This window comes from Panthera tigris, chromosome F2, assembly GCF_018350195.1.
Source record: "Panthera tigris isolate Pti1 chromosome F2, P.tigris_Pti1_mat1.1, whole genome shotgun sequence".
Taxonomy (NCBI): domain Eukaryota; kingdom Metazoa; phylum Chordata; class Mammalia; order Carnivora; family Felidae; genus Panthera; species Panthera tigris.
In genome coordinates this window covers 56,958,137-56,981,935 of record NC_056676.1, presented here as the reverse complement: position 1 = coordinate 56,981,935, position 23,799 = coordinate 56,958,137, and the positions used below count along the sequence as shown (strand labels likewise).

The window sequence follows — 23,799 nt, the reverse complement described above, 5'->3', positions numbered from 1 at the left end:
AATTGAAAACAAAGACTCAATATTTACTCGTGTACCAATCTTCATAGCATCAGTGTTCACAATAAGCAAAAGATAGACATATCCCAAGTGTCAGTGAACAGAGTAATGGTCAAAAAAAAAAAAAAAAAAAAAAGAAAAGAAAAGAAAAACTATTTACATACGATGGAATATTATTCAGCCATAAGAAAGAAACAAATTTGCTACAATATGGATGAATGTCAAAGACCTTATGCTAAGTGAAATAAACCAGATACAGAAAGACAAATATTGTGTAATGCTACTTACAAAAAATACTTCTAATGGGCAAATTTGTAGAGACAGAAAGTATGTTAGAAGTTACCAAGGGCTGGAGAAAAGGGAAAATGGTTGAAAATTGGTGTGATGAAAAATCTTTGGAAACAGACAGTGGTAATGGTTGCACAACATTATGAACATAATGTCACCAAAATGTACTCTTAAAAAAATGGTTAAAAGCACAAATTTTCTTTTATATATATTATCATAATAAAAAATAATAAACAAAAATAGAGAAAACACATTTAAATAGTATTAGAAATAGAACAGGACAAAAGTACAGGCTTAGCATAGACAGAAAGTAAATAACCATAGGAAAGTGAATTTGAAAATTTTCTCGGTATTGAAATGTTTCTGGGAAAAATTAAACTTAGTTAAATTGACTCAAGGTGGAAAAAAAAAAAAAGAAAAACCTTGAAAGCCTGGATAATTCTAAAACCAAAAAATAATTAGGCCATCAGCAAAAGCTTAACTACTATTCTCCCCAAAGAGGCTTAGATTTGTGTATAGGATAGTTCTACTCAACATTCTAAAAGTAGATTATTTTCAAACTTAGAGAAGCTCTTCCATAATAGAAATGAAAGTGTACATGTCACTTTATTTGATGATATCAGTAAAATTTTGATACTCAACTAGCAAGTAAAATCAGAGAATAAAACCTCCTTGCCTTCACAAAGTATATTTACCTCAATAATATTCTTAATGGTGAAACATTAGAAGCGCGCCCTTTCAAATGAGGTACATTTTAATGAGACCAACTGTAGCCTATTCTATCCGACATTGTACCAGAGATTGAAGGCAGTTCAGATAAAAGAAACAAAGAATAAACAAGAATCAAAATTGTTGCTTACAGAAGACATGCTTGTTATATACAAAACAAAAAAATAATTTACAAGTAATAAATAACAGGGAAAAATAATAAAATCTTATCAAGTTGCCTACATATGAGCTCAGTGAAGAAAAGTATTTCTATGTACAAACAACAAATGTTTTGTATATTTTTTATATAGAAAATAACAAAAGATGTTTTCAAAATGTGTATAGAAAAATGGAGTATGTGACTCATAAGATAGAGTCTTATTTTATTTTTATTTTTATTTTTATTTTTTTTTAATTTTTTTTTTAACATTTATTTATTTTTGAGACAGAGAGAGACAGAGCATGAATGGGGGAGGGGCAGAGAGAGAGGGAGACACAGAATCGGAAGCAGGCTCCAGGCTCTGAGCCATCAGCCCAGAGCCCGACGCGGGGCTCGAACTCACGGACCGCGAGATCGTGACCTGAGCTGAAGTCGGAGGCTTAACCGACTGAGCCACCCAGGCGCCCCTAGAGTCTTATTTTATAGTAAAAACAGTTAAGCCAATTTATGTTGCTTCCGAGACATGCAAACTGACTGAAAGAATAGAATCTGGAGCTCCCAAACCAACATCCTCATATGTAGACTCTTGATATATGTCAGAGTCTGCCATGCAGATCACTGGGAAAAGAGGTCTATTTATTCAATTAAAATTATTAAGACAACTGTTTTTCATTTTGGAGTTAAAAAATGAAGGTAATGCTGTGCTGGTTTTCTATTATTATTGCATATGTACCTACTTCATACTTTTTATAGAAGTTAGTTTCCCCAAAATAAAGAGTTGAAGAAAATATCTTTGTGACATTGGATCATGGGGAATGCAAAAATACTACTTATAAAATAAGAGATTAAAATTCCTACTGTAGTAAATTAGTAATTTCTTCTTATCCTCATATGCTCACTTCAGTGTGTCTTAAATATTGTTCTTTTCTACGTGTGCTATAAAGGAAACATGTTAGGAATCACTGACATAAGGAATTACCGCAATCAATAACAAGCAGTTCAAGTGAAAATAGCCAAAATACAAAGAGTCATGTCACAGAAAAGGAAACATAAATGATAAATATATAAAAATGTATACAATTTAATTACTAATGAATAAAACACAAAAGATCACTTTTAAATTCTCTAGATTGATAGAAATAATGTAACTTTAATGTACATGAATTGTGAGCATTTAAATTGGTAAAATAATTTTGAAAAACCTTATGGTACAGTATTATGAAATTGAATTTTTGCTTTGTTATTGTCCAGAAATTACACTTCTAAGCATATAACCTAGAGATAGATTTTGAACCAGAAATTGTTTAATAGTGTTCATAACCATGTCTGCTTATAATAGCAAAAAAATGAAAAGCAACCTAAATCTCTCTTGACAGGCAATTATTAATTGAGAATATTCATATGTAACTCAGTGGACAGCAGGAAGCACTCAGGGAAACATATTTTTTTAACTACAGCCATGTAAAATGTATAATTCAATGTTTTTATATATGCTATATTTAGATTTGAACAAAAACAATTGCTTTAGTCAATGCTAATATAAAATCATTTAAAAAATCAAGAGAAAGGCATAATCAAAAAAAACTTTTTTTGTTATAAAGTTTAAAAACAATATAAAATCTCTCATTTTTTAGAATTTCCTTTTAGGATACCAAAATAACAAATAGTTATGAAAATTATTAGAGAGATGTCTTTTTCATTTATTCTTTAGTAAAATTGGTAACCTTGGGCATTCATCTTTTTTAATCTGGTAATGAATAATATTTTATTATTAATTATTTCTTCCTCAAGGCATGATTGCATATAGGACGGTATTTATGTAATTTCTTCCTGCACTTATTCTTAATTGTTATTATTTAATATTATATTAGGTTCCTGATTTAAGAATTGCAATTTTATTAAATACGAATTTTTATAGATGTGTAAACAATGTATGAATGCATGAGTATATTTTAGTAAAAAGTAATAACTAAATTACTTGTTGTGGTATAATTTGCTCCCAGTTTTGTTAGAATGTCGTAATGTATTTGAGGGATTCTGTTACCAAAGGATACACAAAAATAAATCTGATACCTTTAAATCTGGTGATCTAGATTCAAATTTAGCTCTAACATTTTTTAAGCTTTACTATTTAATGGAAATAGCACACTCCGTGTTTTTTCATGTCAGCTTTATAAAAATATATGCAAATGTATGGAAAACCACTCTCCACCTACATGTACTTTTTATAAAGCCTTCTCAAAGTAGATTTGCATTAATCATGCTTCAAATAAGAATGTTCTATAAACAGAAGCCATGCCATTCCATTGAAAAATTATTACAGAAGGTACAATACAGCAAATAAAAATCATGGAAATTGTAATGACTGAACTTTAGGAAGAGTCTAACGTGATTAACTGCCATGATAATAAATTTTTATGGATAAATATAGTAAGTCTAATATGCATTTTAAATGTCCTTTTGTCATTGCTTTCTGTTTTTATTAAATAGTGCAACATATTTGAAAGATTTGTTTCTGTTTATTTCTAGGTTATACAGATAAATTTTGAAGAATTCGATCTGGAGATTGGCTATGATACCCTGACAATTGGTGATGGGGGCGAAGTTGGAGACCCCAGGACAGTGCTCCAAGTGTAAGTGCTCAACATTTCATTCTTGACTTTGCCTATCAGGTCCTTATTAAATTTTACCCTTTTTTGGTCCCTACCACTGCTAACAACAGAAGAAGCATAGTAACTTGGTTATTATAATCAACCTATGTATAGTATTTTTATTAGTTCTTCTTGAGTGAGGTTTAACGTACCTGATTGAAACCATTTTTTTTTTTTTAGAATTCATTGCCAGACAGTGACCTGTAGGAAATGGAGGCTTATAGTAAAATTGCAGAAGTAGTTGATTAGACCTTATTTTGGAAAATATCCTTGCCACTACTGAACTTAAAAATGGATTGAAAAAATAAGTATAAAATGGATCCCAGAGGACTCTGATACTGGTACTGAAGACTGATGTGTGCTGTTCTTATTAGCCATAAAAACATACCTAGCCATCGAGATTTAAGTTTAGAGTTTTACAGTGGTTTAACACTTGAAGTAGTTAGCAATAAACCACTCTCAGAGTTGAAATAGGTAAAATAGACCAAATATGGTTCTTAATCTGGGCTAAAATAATGATCATATATTGAAACAAAGGAAACGTTAGGAATTTACTTATTGCCCAATCCTTAGGCTTTTCATTACAATAATCTACCTCTGATAATGGCATGAAAAATGTTGGAGCTGGGGGAGCATGTGTTCTCTTCTGTGAACCTCAAAATCTTAGGGTACACTTTCTCTCAGAATTCCTTTCATAACTGTTGATTTTCAGTTCAGGCTTTACCAACCCAATGGATTTCCCTACACCATCAAATCAAAGTTCACACTGAGTATTTCATCTCCAGTGAGAATAAAAATTAAAGCTTCATTCTGTGAGCATTACCTTTTAGACTGTTCAATCAATAAATCTAAATTGGTCCCCAATGAGGGAGAGCTAGGAGAGAGAAAGAAAAAAAATGCATCATGCTTAAGTAAACCTAAGACTGCGAGACTAACGTGTGTGAATGCGCGGGCGCGCGCACAGAGACACACATTATTCAGATGCAGATCTTTTTGTAATGATATATATCTAATGTTTTTACAAAACTCAAAAGAAACAGGGCAATAACTTTACTGTACATGTTTACGTACCGAGAGGAAAAAAAAAAAACACACACACACACAACTCTTATTTTAAATATAGTCATACATTATCTTAAAAAAAAAAAGGAACTCTTCTTGGGGCGCCTGGGTGGCTCAGTCAGTTAAGCGACCAACTTGTCTCAAGTCATGATCTTGCAGTTCGTGAGTTCGAGCTCCATGTCAGGCTTTGTGCTGACGACTCAGAGCCTGCAGCCTGCTTCAGGTTCTGTGTCTCCCTCTCTGTCTGCCCGTCCCCTGCTCTCATTCTGTCTCTGGCTCTCTCAAAAATAAATAAACATTAAATAAATACACATTAACTCCTCCTTAATCAAAAGAACTTCTGTATAAATCCAGAACCCCATTCTAGGTGGTGGAAGGGGAGAGGGTTACACCTTTGTTTCCTGACCCCTCCATGTGAACATGCTTCTCCTACCTTCATACACTCCACTGCTGCCTCTGCCACACTCCTTAATTCCTTAATTTTCTGCAAACCTACTTTTTAGAGAATTTTGAACCCACTCTGATTTAACCTCAATTGCCTCAAAAAAGAAAACAAAAAACCTAAAATTCTGTTAGTGGTTTTGCTGTCCATTTCAAAATGCTCCTTGTCAAGGGTGCATGATGTCCTTATTTCCTTTTACATTGGAAGACAGGGGTGGAGATATTTTTAAATGAATTTTAAAAGTCCTGTATTGAATGAATCAAATATCAGATGAAGTACGAAGCATGGGATAATTAAGTGGGGAAAAAAAAGGCTTAGAATTGGATTTTGGAAGAAGGCAATCCCCAAATTAGCTGGACAACAAAAAACCCTGTAGAGGACAAATGTGCGGAAGGGAAGTGCCTTTATATTCCAAGTAAATAGTCCAATGCAGTTAGCTGTATGTTACAGACTAAGATAAGTTTCCTTTTGCTGCTAGTAGGAAAAAGAAGAAAAGGTTACACTGTTTCCTCTTCTCACATTCCTGTCAGAGTTGGAATTAGATCAGAAGCTCCTTTGAACTCTAAGACTCTATAATAATAGAACTTACTGGATTTGTATCCACCAGAGAAGCTGATATAAATTCGAGTCAACCTGAAGCATATTTCTCAAGGAAGTTAGCTTTCCCAACTTTAGGACCACCCATTTGGGCATTTGCAGGGCCCAGAGTAAGAATGCAATTGCAAACTCACCTATCGAATGTTAGGTATATTAAATATTAAATATTAAATATTAATATTAAAATATTAAAAGGTATAAATATTAAAAGGTATAAATCAAGCTACTTACCTTAAATGCAATATATTCCATCCTCCTACCTTGATAAATACACTTTGGAATTGTGTGATTTTCCTTGCTGGGACATGAAGTCATGGGCAAATACGGTCCTAGCCCCAGCCAGTAGCTGCCACTGACTCTTGCCAACGTCAGCTCTATCCTTCACCATGCATGTGGACTCCTCAGCCTAAACATTCAAACTACCCACACCTGCCTGAAAACACGGCCCACTATGCCAAGGGATGCACATATGGGTCCTGTAATCTGGCCCTGGGAATAACATACCTGGGAAAAAGGCCCATGCAAGTACAGGTAGCGGGGAAATCCGGGTACCAGGTGCCAGTGAGTTGTAGAACAGTACTTGTCAAACAAACTGTAAGACAGAACATTTGTTTTTATTCTTATCCATCTTGAACTGATACTTTTGCAAAGTGAAAGAAAAATAAATTTCTCGAAAAATGAAATAAAAACACATGTAAGTACAATCCCATTATTTTCTATGGCAAAATTCACCACACAAAATTACTCTTTGAAATTACTCTAGAAGTTTGAAAGACTTACTTCCAATTTCTGTTCTAATGACACCATGGGCTGGCAACTGGTCTAGGATCTGGAAGGAGAAATGGGGGAGGGATGCAGGTACCAGGCAGACACATCCCTGGGTGATACTTAAGGAAAGGTCAGAAGACGACCCTCCGTGGGGAAGGGATCAGGAAAGAGGCTGTCTTGTTCACATTTAAAAGTAGCATTACATATGTGGCATGGTAAATTGTTAATAATTTATTTAAAGAAACTGGTTTGTTTTATTTTTTAAATGTTATTTATTCTTGAGAGAGAGAGAAAGAGAAGGTGGGGAAGGGACAGAGAGTAAATCCTAAGCAGGCTACAGAAAGGAACCCCATGTGGGGCCCAATCTAACGTGGGGCCCAACAATGTGGGGCTTGATATAGAGCTTGAACTCATGAACTGTGAGATTATGATTTGAGCCAGAATCAAGAATCTGATGCTTAATCAACCCAAGTGCACCAAGAATTTATTTTAAATATTGCTCTTCTAAGAGTGAAAACTAGTCTCCATCTAGACATCTTATTTAGCAATCTGTTTATTCATCTCTTAACTCCTTTTTGATTTTTAAGTTTGATCCATATGCTAGTAAGTAATTTTTGGCACCAAAATTACTTTCTTAAATAAATTTATTTTAAAAGATTCAATAGCTAAAAGTCAAAAAACATGGTAAAAAAAACATGGAAAATGCTTGCATCTAACAGAAAACTATGCAATATCATAATATTTGAAAGTATTTTATAAAAAGATGAATTCAGCTTATATTCATTTTATAAGTTCTGATTAATAAACACAGGACGCATCACTTTGGTAAATGTTTAACCAGATGTGGAACATTCAACCTATTCTGTTTAGGTCATAGGATTAAGTTAAGCATTGGAAATATGCGGTGTTTTTGTTTCTCCTTTTCTTAATACTTAAGTTCTAAAAAGTTAAGTCAATTGTCATATTCTATTCCACATACACACAAATGTGTGTATGTATGTGTGTGTGTGTATTCAATAGTCACAACATATGTTCAATAGTTAAAATTATCCTCTAAAAAAGGGAACTAATTAAGAAATTTTTAAAAAATAATTCTTGTAATTTCTTTCTCCAAAGTACAAAGCATATAGTTTTTGTAGTACAGTAACTTAAAAATAATGTAAGTGTGCTACATCTCTTTACCTTGAGACTGACTCCAAAGAAATACCCATGGTGAAGTTATCAGCGACAAAATTATTAAGTAATGGAGAATGCATTGTAGTTGGACTTCATATGTGACACTGAATTCTCCATATAGTTTTATCAGATGCAAATTCCTGAAATAATGCCAATTTAAGTCACAAACCTAAATTCACAATTCAGAGATTTGTTGCTTCTGTCATTTGCTGCCCCATAGTCTATTGTCCATTTGTAGAGTTGTCTATCTCTTATTAATTTCCTCTCCAATGGAATTACTTGGAGAGCATTCTTTATCCCCCATTTTGAAATAGCATTTTTTATTCCTGGCAACTTCATAGTGGTATAGTGACAAGAGTCAAAAGAGACCAGAATATGAATTTAGCCGGCTGATAAAAATTCAGGTAATGGATTTGAACGATCATGGTATTGTCTTTTAAAGGCTGTTAAAATGAGTTTAACTTTCTTCAGATTGTTTTCCATATGCTTTTTCACACTTAGTGTAAATTCACCTGATAGTGAAAATGGATGTAATAGATGTAAGAGAACTAACAGTGATGACAAGGCAGTTACTGGCATTGAATTCACCTCCAGCCCTCACTTCATCTGCACAAAGAAGGAAGGGATGCTGATTATTTGTCTACCCTTTTCATCTGTGTAGCACCAAACGAAGATGGTTAGGCATTTGATCAAGCATGTGATTCTCTTTCTGGCCTTTTCTCTCACATGCTTTGCTATTTCATTATTGGATTCACGGTGACACTGTAAAGACTTGCATAGTGAAAGATGAGAAAAAAAATGTCTTCTATCCCTGAGATAGCCCTTGAACTTGTATGAGAATGCACTGATCGTGAATGGATGACATTGTATTTGAACCAACATCTTAAGGTGAAAACTGCTGTTTTAGATATCTAAATGTGCTTAATTCCCTTACTTTGAAATTCTGGTTTCTCCTAAAAAAATCAAAGTACAATGTAAAATTTGCTTCTCAGATATACGTTGGTGTAGATTAGCAATAGTCTTCCCTAGGAACTTTTTTTGAGTACATACACGCACACACACTTTTTTGTTGACCTAATTTTAAAATGAATATTTTATTAACTTAATATTTTAGTAAGTGATATTTATATTAGCTCTCTGGAAAAGATAGCTCTGTTTTGCTATGCTTATGGATTATTGTTATTGCTCTCAGTTCATTGGTTCATATGTTTTGACAAGCTACTTTGCCCAAGGTTTTTTTTCTTTTTTAACTACTCAGCCATTCACTCTGTTAAAATGTAGGCTCCACTCTTAGTATGAGACTACACATGATATTTGCCTTGAGCAAACTCTTCTACATCCAGGGAATTGTCCCTTCCCAAATTTGCTTTTGTACTTCCCTCTGTTAATAATGAAAAAAAAATCTAAATACCAATAAACACCATGGGCTGATGAAAGAAGGGAATATCCTAAATATAGCACCAAGGTAATATTTTTAAGAGATTGATGACCACAGTATAAATAAAAAGAGCTTAGAAAATTGACCAGTCGGAAAAATTCTTCACCCCTTACGGTAGCGTTATTCAACAAAAAGAAAAAAAATCTCTTCTTATTGACCTTTACTCTGCTTTGCACCTCTCCTTACCCTCCTCCACCACACACACACACACACACACACACACACACACACACACACACACACACACTTATACACGTGCTCACCATCACTTTAAGTTCCTTGAGAGTAGCAACTATCTTTTACTCATCTAAGGTTTCCCAAAATACCTCACACAGCCTCGTGTTAACACTGCTGGGTATTGCATGAAATATAATGGGAGAGGCAAAAGTACTCTGTACCAAGATACTTACTGAGACACGTGAGCAGAAAGGATATCTTTGCAGATCTGTAGAACGCTGTGCAGGCTATCTGGATGCCTTATTTCACTCAGGATGCTGTCACAAATATACCACGGACTGGATGCTATATCAACAAGAGATTTATTTCTCACGGTTCTGAAAGTTGGAAGTCCAACATTGCCAGGAGATTCAGTGTCTGGTGAGGATTCACTTTCTGATTCACAGATGGCCATCATTTCACTGTGTCTGCACATGGCAGAAGGAGGTAGGGATTTCTCTAGGGCCTCTTTTATAGGGGCAGAAATTCACGGATGAGGGCTCATCCCTCATGAGATAATTTCCTTTCAAAGTCTCTACCTACAAATACCCTTATACTTGGGGATTAGTTTTCAACATATGAAATGGGACAGGATGGGGCACATTCAGTCTCTAGCACTGGGGATTTCAGCAACACTCACTGATACCACATCCAGGAAAAGCAGTCAAACTGACGGCAGCAATTTTTTCATCCTGTGGACAAGATTTGGTGTATACTCATTAAGATGACTTACTGTTGGGCCACAGTAAATATGTGCCCTTGGATTTGAGAATTACCTTAGGCCAAAGTATGAAAATAGCCTCTGTGACATTTTGACTTCTAGCAACAACTTATTAAATATAGAGATACCTTACTTTTTATAGTTCTTCATTATTTCTTCACTGTGAGCATAGCTACAGCTTTCTTTTTTTTAAATTTTTTTTGATGTTTATTGATTTTTGAGAGACAGAGCATGAGCGGGGGAGGGGCAGAGAGTGAGGGAGACACAAAATCTGAAGCAGGTGACAGGCTCCAAGCTGTCAGCACAGAGCCTGATATGGGGCTGGAACTCACGGACCATGAGATCATGACCTGAGCCAGAGTCGGACGCTCAACCGACTGAGCCACCCAGGCGCCCTGCTACAGCTTTCTATTATGAAAACCCTGATGATTTTACTAAAGGACAAGTCAGTTTACTACTGTTTGCTTTGGTTTGTTCTCTGTGTATTTATTTCTGAATAGATTGAATTATCTAAAATAAATAAAAAAGTTTTTTAGTTATTGTTTTTCTCCTAATCAGGAATATTTTTACTATGGTAGACATTTCAAAAGTGGTTGTGAAAAAAATATTGCAACAAAATATAGGAAGGGTATCTAAATAAGCTCGATTTCCTCCCACAAACAGTAACTATTATAAACACTACACCTTGCAAGACTGCTCAATATATAAATTAAGTGTGGTGTACAAAGTTCAGTCCTAAGATGTACGGGCTGAGGCCTTGATCTTCCATTCTCTTTCCTAAAACAAATGTCGATACAGAAATCTTTTTGTATATGTAATAAGAACTGCAACAGACCTGTTCATACACCTTATGCTTTTGAATTAGCCAATAATTAGCATTTCTGAACACTAATCATAAATGAAATAAATGCCACAATTACTGACTACTCAAGTTGCCTAATTGAGCTACCATTTATGTAGTCCTGTCGTTGTTAGTACTTTTGCATTATTATTTTTAAAGCACTATATTATTTTTGTTATCTTTCTAGTATGTTGATTTACCTTTTTTTACTTTTTTATTTTTCCCAGTTTATTGCGATATAATTGACAAAGCGTTAAGTATTTAAAGTATATGCCATGATGATTTGATAAATGTATACATTGTGAAAGGGTTTTTCCTCATTGAGTTAGTCAATCCTTCATCACCACCTCACATATTTTTCTTTTTCCTTTTTTCTTTTATTTATTTTTCTTTTCTTTTTTCTTTTCTTTTTTTTTTTGTGTGTGTGTAAGAACATTTAAGTTCTATGCTCTTAGCAGATTTCAATTATATGAGACAGCAATACAGTGTTATTAACCATAGTCACGATTATTTAACTTGGAGCTGAAAATTCATACCCTTTTACCAAGCTCTGTTTATTTCCCCAACTCCCAACACCTGGCAACCATTATTGTACTCTGTTTTTATCGATATGACTTTTTTCAAATAAGATTTCACATGTGAGTGACATTATACAGTATTTGTCTTTCTCTGTCTGGCTTTTTTCACTAAGCATAACCCCCTCCAGTTTCATTCATGTTGGTGCAAATGACAGGATTTCCTTCTTTTTGAAGATTGAATAATATTCCACTGTATGATATCATATAATATTCCACTGTATAATTTAACATTTTCTTGATCCATTTATCTGCTAGCAGACGCTTAGGTTGTTTCCACATCTTGACTATTACAAATAAGGCTGCAGTGAACATGGGAGTCCAGAGATCTCTTTGAAATACTGAGTTCATTTCCTTTGAATATATACCCGGTAGTGGGATTGCTGGATAGTATGGTAGTTCTATTTTTAATTCCTTGAAGAACCTTCATACTGTTTCATAGTGACTGTACCAGTTTACCTTCCCACCAGTGACGTACAAGGGTTTCTTTTTCTCCACATCCTCACCAACATGTGTCACTTCTCGTCTTTTTGATAATAACCATCCTAATAGATGTGAGGCAACCCCACTTTCTGATGTCACCCAGTGGTGATATTTCAAGGTTTCAAGATTGTTGTTGTTTTATTTTAATCTAATGTTTTGCAGCCATCATCATGCTTAGTGAATTTCAGGTTCACAAAGTGAACATGTAAATCACTCTTGATAGTGCTATATTAGAAGATTTAATATTAAATGTTTCCATAAAAGACAAATGTTTCATGATACAAAAATATGTTGGAATATAGGACTGAAGCTGTTATCTCTAATGGATACACCCATATTCCTAGAGTGATTATAAAGAAAATCAGGCATTGAGCCTAATAGAATTTTGTTTTCCATATTGTATTTGAGTACTTGAGAAAGATTTCTGAGTGCACTTTATTTAGAGCTTTTGCTCTTTTATCATAGCATGAAGGGGCAAACCAGGAAGATTAGAATGTATTATGAACACTGGGGTTATTCAGCCTGTTAATCAACATGTATTAAAGAAGTTTCTTTTTTTAAGTTTATAGATAACAGGTTCATAAAGATGTATTTTTTTAAGTTTATTTATTCTTTGGGGGGAGAGAGAGCAGGCATAGGGGAGAGACAGAAACAGAGAGAGAGAGAGAGAGAGAGCGCCAGAGAGAGAGAGACAGACAGAGTCCTAAGCAGGCTCCACACTTTCGCAGTGTCAGCCAGGAGCCCACTGAGGGGCTCGAACTCACACAATGTGAGATCATGACCTGAGCCAAAATCAAGAGGTGGATGCTTAACTGACCAAGCCACCCAGGAGCCCCAATAAAAATGTATTAAAAATATACTAAAACCATTTGAATACTCATTTGAGAATGATCTAAGACTCCTTCCTGCATGGCAAAAAAAGCACCCTTGATTGTCAGTGATGGGAGTTGAACAGAAAGTCGTCCAAAGTGGATGAATCCTACAGTTTGAGTCTAAACTACACTGCTTGTAGGGATGTTGGGAGGAACCTGCCATTGAGGCAGCATGCAAAGTGCATAGTTTCAAGGTAGATACCCAGTGTTAAAAAATAGAATTAAAAATAAAATCACCTACCAACAAAGAATCCTTTTCACTATATGTAAAAAAGACTGAATTAGTTTTAATATTGAATAAGGATTAAACCAGACTGCGACCCACATTGTAGGCAATCTGCTAAAGAGATTGAAAAAAGAGAGAAACAATCTCGCTCATTTGTGTAAGCAGGTGCGATCCATTACATACATGTTAATTATCCTTATCAAAAGTAAAACAAAATAAACATTTTATCCTCACGATAAGCTGTAAGTGACATCCTGGAGCCAAGTACCATGGCTTTAACTCTCGCTCATGGAAGGAGTGTAAAAGGATACCATCTTTTTTCATGTTCACATTGCAAAGAAATGACTCCAAGGCCTCCATGCAAGACATTCTTGGACAAAACCAGAAGCGGTATGTTTAGCTTTTAAAACATTCACGTCTAAAAGAAAGAGAGAAAGCAGGCATTTATAATTTTAAGTTTTCTAAAGGAAATGATAAAAAGAAATGGAAAAGGAGGAAAGTTTTCTTTCCCTTTTGGAACCACAGACAATTCAAAAATGTTTTGTTTGTATTTGTGCTTATAATTTTTCTTTTTGTGACTACTTTATAATAAAACTACAATTTTATAATTATCTCTATTGCTGTTTCTACTTTTCCTCTGGGCAGTTTGCAGTCCTCTAAATATACAACAAGCCCACAGTAAAATACAAAGCAAAGCAATTACCAGGAATACAATAGGATGAATTTAAAATTACAGTACAATATTAGCCTTAGAGGAATAACCTTTAAATAAGTTGTAGAAATGGTGAATGGGTAAAGCAGATTCTTGATTAGCAATGATCAAAAATTCTCTAGGCGCACTTGAGTGGCTCAGTCGGTTGAGCGTCCAACTTTGGCTCAGGTCATGATCTCACAGTTCATGGGTTTGAGCCCCGGATCCGTCTCTGTGCTGACAGCTCAGAGCCTGGAGCCTGCTTCGGATTCTGTGTCTCCCTCTCTCTCTCTCTGCCCCTCCCCTGTTCGCACTCTGTCTCTGTCTCTGTCTCTGTCTCTGTCTCTCTCTCTCTCTCTCAAAACTAAACATTAAAATAAATAAATAATAAAAAATTCTCTTTCACCAAACATTAGTTTCACAAATTGCTGTGATATCTATATTGGTTATATATTCAAATGACTAACTGTTTATTATATTATTTTATAGTAGCTTATGAAATCTTACTAAGAGTAGCCTCACCCTGGAGACTGAACCTAATTTTCTGAGTTTTTTCTTGAGAGCCCAGTAAATTTCTCCTAAGTTTCCATCAATCACATAGGAAGAATTACACTTACAAGATAATCCAGGCCCTGCAGTAATAATTCCATCTTTCCAAATAATTTTTCCAAGATGGAAACACAAAGATACTCAGAACCATTATCTATTAGTATGAGGCCCCTTTGAAGGGTACATATTATACTTCTAGTGTTTAATAATACATGGTTCTAATTATCATAAGTCTTGAGGACAAAGCCAGTCTGTCAGCCATGTTTTGCATGGGTCAAAATCAATAGTTATATTATAACAGTAAATCTCCATTGATAATAGACAATCACTTTTGCTTATCGATACTTGGACTGGAGAGAACTTATATTTTGAAGTTAATCAAGTGGCATTAGACCTAGCTTCTGCAGTCTTCATTTGTAAATGGCAGATTTCAGTCTGTCATCTAATTAGATTCTTGTCATTCTGCAAGCTCTTTCCAAACCAGTTAACAAAACTGGTTTTGTGTCAAATTTAGGGAGTGAGTGTTGCCAACTTTGAATCTGGAGTTCTCTCTTGTCCAGCAAGAGAGCGGATGCAGAATTAAATGTGTGAGAGAGCCTAATGTCCGGGAGGAGACAAGAGCCCAGAGTAAGGGTCCTTGTTCCATTTTTATTAGGATCAGAAGACTTACAAACGTGATGGGTGTGAACAAAGAGACAATGAAACTGTGAACATTAACTTGTGTGTGTGAGAGAAAGGGGGTTTCGAAGATATGCAGTGTTAGGGGTTTGGGTCAACACAAAACAAAATCCAGGTGCCTGGGTGCTGGTCAGATGGTTGTTTATGGCAGGCAGGAGGCAAGCCATCTGTCTATCTAGTTTGCCTAGGGGAAGACAGAGCATGCTACCTCAGGCTCAACAAGGCACCTTTCTTTTGCTAATTAACTCCTCTCAGGGCAATTTCACTCTGCTGCCATCTATAGCCCTGTTTACCTGTTTACCTATTCTGGTACTTCCCTCCTGTGAAAGTAGCTTTCTGCTTTTGTACTACGTTGGGGGTGCTTTCACCCTGTTTACCTAATCTTGGGTGCTTTCATCCTAAACCTTGTTTACCCATTGGTGCAAGCTCAGGGAATTGCTAAACTTATTCCCCACAAGTGAGTATCTGGATATGTATTAGTTACTTTACTTTGGCATTCTTAAAAACTAGTAAGAAGATAGTCTCACTTTTGTTCTGCCAGTAATTGGATTCCTGGATTTATAAGTCCAGATCACATGTCTACTGGTATAAGAGAAAAATTATGTCAGACCAGTTAAACAGGGAAAACTTTCTTCAAGACTATTGGCTCCTACTGCAATAGGGACCAATACTATTGATATAGGAGTCAATACTATTACAATAGGGAAGAGGAATCACACTCAACTGGTGAAATAAAAAATGGAGTAGTTTTTATGAGCTGAGAAAACTAGAGGAAAGTTACTGAAGAACTGTAGATGGGAGATTAGTAAGTATGAATAGGTCATCTGTGTTTGCTAATTGATGCTGATGTTGAGCTCTTACCCACCCACAGAAACTGAGAGATCAGAGTGCTAATTCCTTTGATGATTATGCTTCAGAGGGATGGCTCCCAGGTCCTTGAGAAACACATTCTTGGGGTGTAGAAAATTTGCTTCTCAAAGTGCAGAGAAAGGATTTACAATTCCAAGTTTTCTAAAGTAAATGCTCTTTAAAAAGGTAGGCTAGGTCTCTCTAGTCTGGAAGAAGACTGTTGAAAGTTTAGTTAAGCTCAGGGGAACATTAGGAATACAATTTTCAGATGTTTGGAAATTATGATCATGGGACATATTCCTGGGAGTACAGAAAGGAAAAAAATGCTTTAACAAATAACATGTTTTTGCCCCTAATAAAGCGTGATTTTTAAAGCAGTTGAAACAACATTGCTGTGACTAGGGTAGCAAGGCTGTCCATGAACATTCTAAGTTTGCCAGAATACCTTCTTTCAGTTGAGTTCAGTGCCATCATCAGTTGCTCTAGAAAATGTAAGTTTTAGGTCCTTTTTGAGAACAACTGCCTGACACTTAATGTGCTGCTGGCTTTACTTGGCAAGCCTGGGTCTCCCTAGGTTTTTCTTTCACTTTGATATGATCATATGGATGATCAACTTCACTTGAAAGACTCCCTCCATCACAGGAACAGCCGATCTTTCCTCTACGACAATTTTAGGTGGATAGAATCTCCCGGTCAATAGTGGGGGCAGAATTCTTCTGGTGGGTCCTTCAAGGTCCTTATAACCTTATGTCTCAGGACTTCTAGGGAAGAACAAAAGCCCTTTGAAGTATTGAACATGTTTATGAGAGGATTCAGTTAAATTGGGTACAGGACACGATCTCTGACCCCAGTTCATAAGTCTGCCAAATATAAGTTCAAAGGGAAAAATATTTTGCTTGCTTGCAGGGGTTGCTCTGATTTTTCATAAGGCTAGCAGTAAAGTTCTAGGCCATATGAGGCAAGTATCCTGCTGAATTTTAGGAAATGAGTTTGATTTATCTTATAGGAATCTGTAAATATGGGCATAATTACTGGATGGCAAGTAGAAATCAGGTAACTTCCTCTCTCTGATTCATTAGGCTGTGGTTTCCTCCAAGTGGAAAATGTGTGTATTAAGACAGAATTTACCACTGCCTGAGGATTGGCATTTGAACAGGGAAACACCTCTTCAGACCATCCGGATATCACAATACATAACTACACAAAATCTCTTAAACACCACAAGAATTAATTATATGACATCCAAGTGCCATCAAAATTCTAGAAAAGTTGGTTGGGGAAAACTGCCTGTACATAGTGGCCTGTAAAGCATTCTGCTGACAAATTTTCATGTCTTTAGAATGTTTTGAACAACTTCATCTTTTAGTTATATGTGGTAAGAGTCTAGTGCCTTTAAAATCTCTCTTTTACTTGATGATTATGTTGATGAGATAATATTACTACCCAAGAAATATGGACTATGCCATAGGAATATTTTTGTTAGATAATTCCCATAGTTCAGTCAAATTTCTTTTAGCTCCTTCCCTTAATTTTTTTAATGTTTGTTTATTTGAGAGAGAGAGAGAGAGAGAGAGAGAGCACGAGCACAAGCATGAGTGGGGGAGGGGCAGAGAGAGAGGGAGAGACAGAATCAAAAGCAGGCTCCAGGCTCTGAGTTGTCAGCACAGAGCCTGATGCAGGTCTTGAACTCATGAACAGTGAGATCATGACCTGAGCTGAAGTCAGATGCTTAACCAATTGAGCCCCAGGCGCCCCTTTTAGCTCCTTTTCTAATCCATTTGTACGTGTGTATGTGTGTGTGTGAAGCATATTTTTTGGGAATTAACAAAAATTCTTATTGTATTGGATATGAGGCTTCTAAGTTTGAAGTCTGCCACATTTAACAGTGGCTTTTGAAGCTCTGTCAGCAAAATCATTGCCTTCTGAAGTTTTCATTCTGCCTGTGTGAGCTCTACAAGAGAACACTGATCTGAGCAGGCAGTTGTACAACCTTTAACAAGTCAGCTATCAATCTTCCATGAGATACTTTATTTCCCCTCAAAGTAGACAATCTTCTGTTTTTCCAAATTTGTTCTGCTGCATGACAGGTAACAAACACTTACTATATAGGGGTGCAATTTCTTTTTATTGCTATTGACGAGGCAGCTTGTGTCATCTAAGTTCAGGGCAAAATAGAAGCTTCCAAAATTTCGTAAGAAATCAGTAGACCATACAAAACCTCAAGTATCCAGAGCATATGACGTACTGGCAAACATTATTAAATTGTCATTGATGAACAAGAATATCAGACAAATCAAGTCAGGGCCAAGCGTCTTCTTCTATTACCATGGAACAGCTGTGATCATCTATTTGATTAGGATCTGGTAAAAAGAACTCACAAGATCTAAGAGATTACATTTATTAACAGAGTATTAGGATTGAAGGATAATGCCTGTTTATAAGTAGCCTGATGGCATACCCACAGGTTTGGAATCTTACACCCTTGAGAGATAGCTGTCACAACACACAGGACTTGGAAAGAAGTCAGCCAGGTGACTCAAGGTAAGGAGCTGAGCCTTTTTTAAAATGTGTCTGCTGCTACCAAAGCATCCCAGTACCCACAGTGCCGTGGCCCCCAGAAGACCTGAGAAATAACATTATTGATAGGTGGTCTCATCCTCACTTTTGAGTTAAGATTCCAAAATTAGCACCTTGATTTTCACAACACAACTGTATTTCAAAATTCAGAATCCCAACACTGAGACAGTACTGAGCAGTTACCATGCATTTGCTCTACCAGAGGTTTTGCACGCTCTGCAGAGGTTCGAATCCATTGTCTACAATATCGTCCTAGTCCCCAAAATTGTCTAGATTGTTTTTATGTCGTAAGGTATTTCATTTGCAAAATGCGATGACTCCTATAGTGTATCCTTTGGGGGCCGTTGGCATCAACAGATACCCTGAATATTTTACCTCGGTTTGGCAGCAATGCACTTTATCTGGTGAGGCCATGTGCCCTTGTGAAAGAAGGAAATTGTAACGAAGCCAAAGCATCGTTTCTACTTGGCGCTTTAGTATCTGGTTCTACCGGAAAACCATCTACATATTGAAACCTATAGATCCTTCTGGTGGGACAGCTTTCATTAAGTTTTCCTGTATATGACTAGAGAAATAGAGGGTATTGAAACCCTTGAAAAATCGTTTCCATAAATATTGAACTTCTTCCTACGTAAAAGCAAACTAGAATTTAGACTTGTCCATGATGGGAACTGGCAGAAAAAAGAAGGGCAGAAAATAGATACATTGGAGAAAAGCTTTGCAGAGGATGACACCAAAATTATAATAGTTCTGGTGTTAGGAACCACAGGCATTCATGGAACAATGAATGTATTTATTTCCTTAAGATCTTATAAACAAGGTAACCATCTTTATCAAATTTAACTTCTTTACTGGGAGTTGGCAGTATTCATATTAATATTATAGGGTGAGTACCCTTTCTTTTATAATTATCCTTTGTTTTTCTAATTTTTTATAATTGATTTTCCTTCTAGTTGAGCCCTGTTGAGCCCTCAGCAGAGAGTATTGTTTGGCACATGACTTTTGCTCTTGATGCGTGATTTCCATTGGTTCTGTATCTCGCATTAAATCAGTGTTATTATTCCTTGGACCTAAAGTAATCTATCGATATGTTTCTATTCAGGGTACTTTTTCCGTGTGCCGTGGGACTGCAGTCCTCTGCTATATCCCTTTTCTTGTGGAAGGCACATAGTAACCAAACCAAATGCTTTTTTTTTGAGGACTTTTCACAGACACTCCAGATGGAGTATACAATATGGTAGTCTTAATTTGCATGAGAGATCTCTCCCCAAAAGGTTTACAGGGAATCAGGAGAAAGTAAGAAAGTGTTTTCCTCAGTCATGGGATCTGTTCATGTGGGAACCAACATAAGAAAAGACGCATAAAGCTGATTCAAATTACCAGTGACCTGTATTGATCTATCACAATTAAAATCTGAGCACTTTTTGGGGAAATTTCAGAATAAGTAACAGTAGTATCTACCAGAAAAAAACAAGGATATGTTAGCCAGAGGGCAATTTACTGTAACGTGCATTTCACCAGTGATGTAAACAGTCTTAACTGAACAGTTAACTAGCAGGTTTTAACTTTTCATTTTCTTTTTCATATTCTGATTGTCCCCAAACTGAGTAACTACTGGTAAGATTTGAGTAATAGTTGTCCTTTCCGTTGTACCCACCCCCCTTTTTCCTTAATTTGAGCTTGGATAGTCAGGACGAGAGCTAAGATAAAGGTGGGTAGAGCCAGAGGACGATTTTCATCTGCCCCTAGAATCATGCTAGTAAATTCTATAAAAGTCTCAACAAATGTTATATGGAGAATAATAGGGGATTCACCTGTCTTCTGTTTATAACACTGTGGTTTCTCCCAGCTCACCTTTAGAAGAAAGGCTGTGTCAGTGTCTTTCAGTGGGTCTCCTGAACCCTTCGTTCTTCCACAGTTGTGGAAGATAGTGGATACCTGACTACTCTTTAATGTGGTTGGTGGGTCTTCGTCTGGTCCCCAACATGCTTGGTCTGTCAAATGAGCAAAATCGGCTGGTTGCAGAATTCCACATGGTAGCTAGTCCACATCCCCAAGTGTGGGGCTGTAAATTTAAAGGAGAAAGAGAGGGGGGTAAACAGAGGGAGCAGAGACAGCAGAGGAAAGAAGGCAGAGGCTCTGTGAAAGAGAAAGTCACTTGAATTCTCAGGTTTTTTTTCTTCCGTTCTTTTCAATCTTTACTCTGACTGTCCAAATCATTTTTAACTTTCCTCTTAGAATGATATCTATGCAATAAATACAAGTATTCAGTTTTCTTGGGATGATGCCCTCCTAAAAATCTCAAAAATCCTGAAAGACTAGATCCTTCCATTATTCCAAATGTGACAGAGAGACAGTACCTGTTTAAAAGAACGAACTGCAAACATCCCATATTTTTCACCATCAGAGCTAATCATGATCTTGATGGGATTGTAGAGCCCAATTTACCCTTGCTTCCTAATAATAAAACCTTGAATTTGAGAGAATAGTTCATTCAGATAGTATTTCAAAAAAGCAGAATGCTAGAAGAGAAACTTTATAATCCAAAGCATTTTACCAGACTGTTTGTGACCACAAGACTTTTAGCTGGTCCATTTAATTCAAGAACTGTCCTTGTATCCCATCCTCATCACCAAATTGTTGGGGAAATATAATTAAAGAGAAAATCTCCTGTCAGCCTAGTCAATGCTGTCCACAGAATGTAAGAATGAACGAAACAGTTTTAATATTAAATAAGCATTACACCAGACTGTGATGTGTGTGTATCATGGGCAAGCCACTAAGGAGACTGCAGAGAAATAAATCTTGCCCTTTTATATAGTCAGGCAGATACAGTCACTTAGATGCATGTTCATTGTCTTATCCAAAAAAAATTAAAGATAAAACTTTTCCAATCTTTATGATGGACAGGGAGTTACATCATGGAGTTATGTGCCTAGACTTAAATTCCCACAAAAGCGGGGAAACAAGGCAACATCCTCCTTGATGTTTGCATTTCAAAGAGATAGCACCCAGGCCTCCAAGACAGACATTCACAAGATCCAACATTGGCAAGAGGCTTAATTGACTTAAAATATTTATACACATTTGAAAAAAACAGATATTTATGATTTCAAATTTTCTAAAGGAAATGCTAAAGAGAAGGGGGCTTTCTCCTTTAGCATAATGGAATTTATTTATTTATTATTTTGGAAGAGAGAGAGAAGGTGAGCACACAAGTGGGGTAGGGGCAGAGATAGAGAGGAGGGAGAGAATCCTAAGGAGGTTCCGCACCGTCAGCGCAGAGCCCGATGCAGGGCTGGATCTCACAAATTGTGAGATCACGACCTGAGCCAAAATCAAGTCAGATGCTTAAGCAACTGAGACACCCATGTGCCCTGCATCATGGACATTTTAAATTATTATTATTTTTAAGATTTCTATTTACTCTTACACCAGCCATGAGGTGGGAACTGGGTAGGATCATAGGGAAACAAGTTAGCCAGGGGACAGTTTAGACTGTATGTGTTAACTGTTTTTTATGAACTGACACAATTATCATGCCAGAAGTTTGGGACTGGTAGAAGTTCAGGACTGAAAAAGAAATGAAAACATAGTGAAGTAAATAATAATTCAATCCTCTCATGAAAACAACCTTTAATAATTAATGTGAAATAGATTGTTGGTGCATTTGATATGGTGTGCCTGACATATGTCCTCGAGTGTTAAGCTCTCATGCCCATTTCATAGTGAAATGATTTTACTTTCTGTCATGTATCTCAGGTTGAGTCCTCACTCTTGCCCCTAAATAAACCTGTCTCTCTACTATAGCTCAGAAGAGTAGTACTTATCAACTCACCAATTTGAAAATTGGAAGTTCATATACCATAAAGTTTAACTGCATGATCTTTTAGCCAGAAGACCCAGAAGCAATGAAACATCTTTTCAAACGATGGGGTGTGTGTGTGTGTGGACATATATAGATATGTGTACAAAGGTGTATATACAGATATACATAAAGGATAATGTATGTATGTAAATCTTTTATATTATAATAATTTTACATTTGCTTTGGCAGGAAGAAAATGAATACGCTTTAAGATTCCATAATATTTTATAGTATCTTTATATCTTACCAGTATTCCTCAGTATCACATATAACCCCATAATTAAATCATTGTATTTAACTGAGGTTATTTGTGACAGATTCCCATAAATTCTGTCACACTGGACACTAGTGACACAGCTATATTTAATGCAGTCTGCTGACGATATTTTACAGTTTGGGTGGCTGAGTAATGAGCAGAGCATTTTGCGGTCATGGTCACTTTGAGGATATGGGCATCCGTGCTGCCCTCTGCTGGTTTAATTGTAGTGTAGCCTCCATCCAAATGCCTGTTCTCTTAGGTGCCCATTTTATTTTGGAGGGGAAATTTATAGCTTCTCTCCTCATGTAATTTTCCAGCAATCCTCATGGTCTAGCAACAAAGTAGGTAAACACTTAAGAATTTCTTATTTTAAAAACCTATCTTTCAGTATATAATTTAGAAGTCTTTACTAATATGGATATTTTACTCAGCAGTGAATCCATTTTTTTTTTCCTCTTCCTATTCTTGACAAACTCCCCCTCGTCCAAAGTCTTATTTACTCATTTGTTTTCCTCCTTTATATGACCCTTGGCTTTGGTTCAAACGTGTGACTGTAACATAATTAATGATAGAGGGAAACATGAGGTAATTCCCCTTTTTAAGGTTAAAAAATTGAGCATTACTGAATGAGATTATTAATGCATAGATCCGGTGATGCTGCATCAAACTAGCAGCATGTTTCTAAGGTAAAACTGTTTGCAGTAAAACAAAAATACATGACATAGGTACTCTGATATCAGTATTGCAAAGGGGTATATTATATTCCATGCCATTTTATTGTTTTGCACAGTGCTTGAGTGTTTTTCTACAATATTTCTTTAGAACAGCGTTCTGTAAAACTTGAAAGGTTAAAATAAAGAGCATGCCTGGTGTTTTAAAAAAAATAAAGATTTTTTTAGATCCTTTTTTTCTTTTCAGTTCAAAAGAAGTATAAGATTCTCTGATAGTCTAAAATTTAGTATCTTGCCTCAGGGTTATGAAAGACCTAACCTAGTTAAACACATGAACTGGCACTTGCTCATAATAAATCTCGATCACTAAATTGTGTGGTTTGTTCTATTATATCAAGGCGAGTTTATCTGACAGTCTTTTTTTTTTTTTCTAGCC

At 36.0% G+C, this 23,799-nt stretch overlaps 1 protein-coding gene across 3 annotated transcripts in view; it reads left to right on the top strand.

Annotated features, from left to right (window-relative positions):
• Positions 1–23,799, top strand: part of CSMD3 (CUB and Sushi multiple domains 3) — a 1,242,212-nt gene that overhangs the window by 656,882 nt on the left and 561,531 nt on the right. For all 3 annotated transcript variants that reach the window (XM_042973241.1, XM_042973240.1, XM_042973239.1), the window contains one exon: positions 3,683–3,786. In XM_042973241.1, coding sequence (XP_042829175.1) covers positions 3,683–3,786 — 104 coding nt within the window. The remainder of the gene's footprint in view (positions 1–3,682; positions 3,787–23,799) is intronic.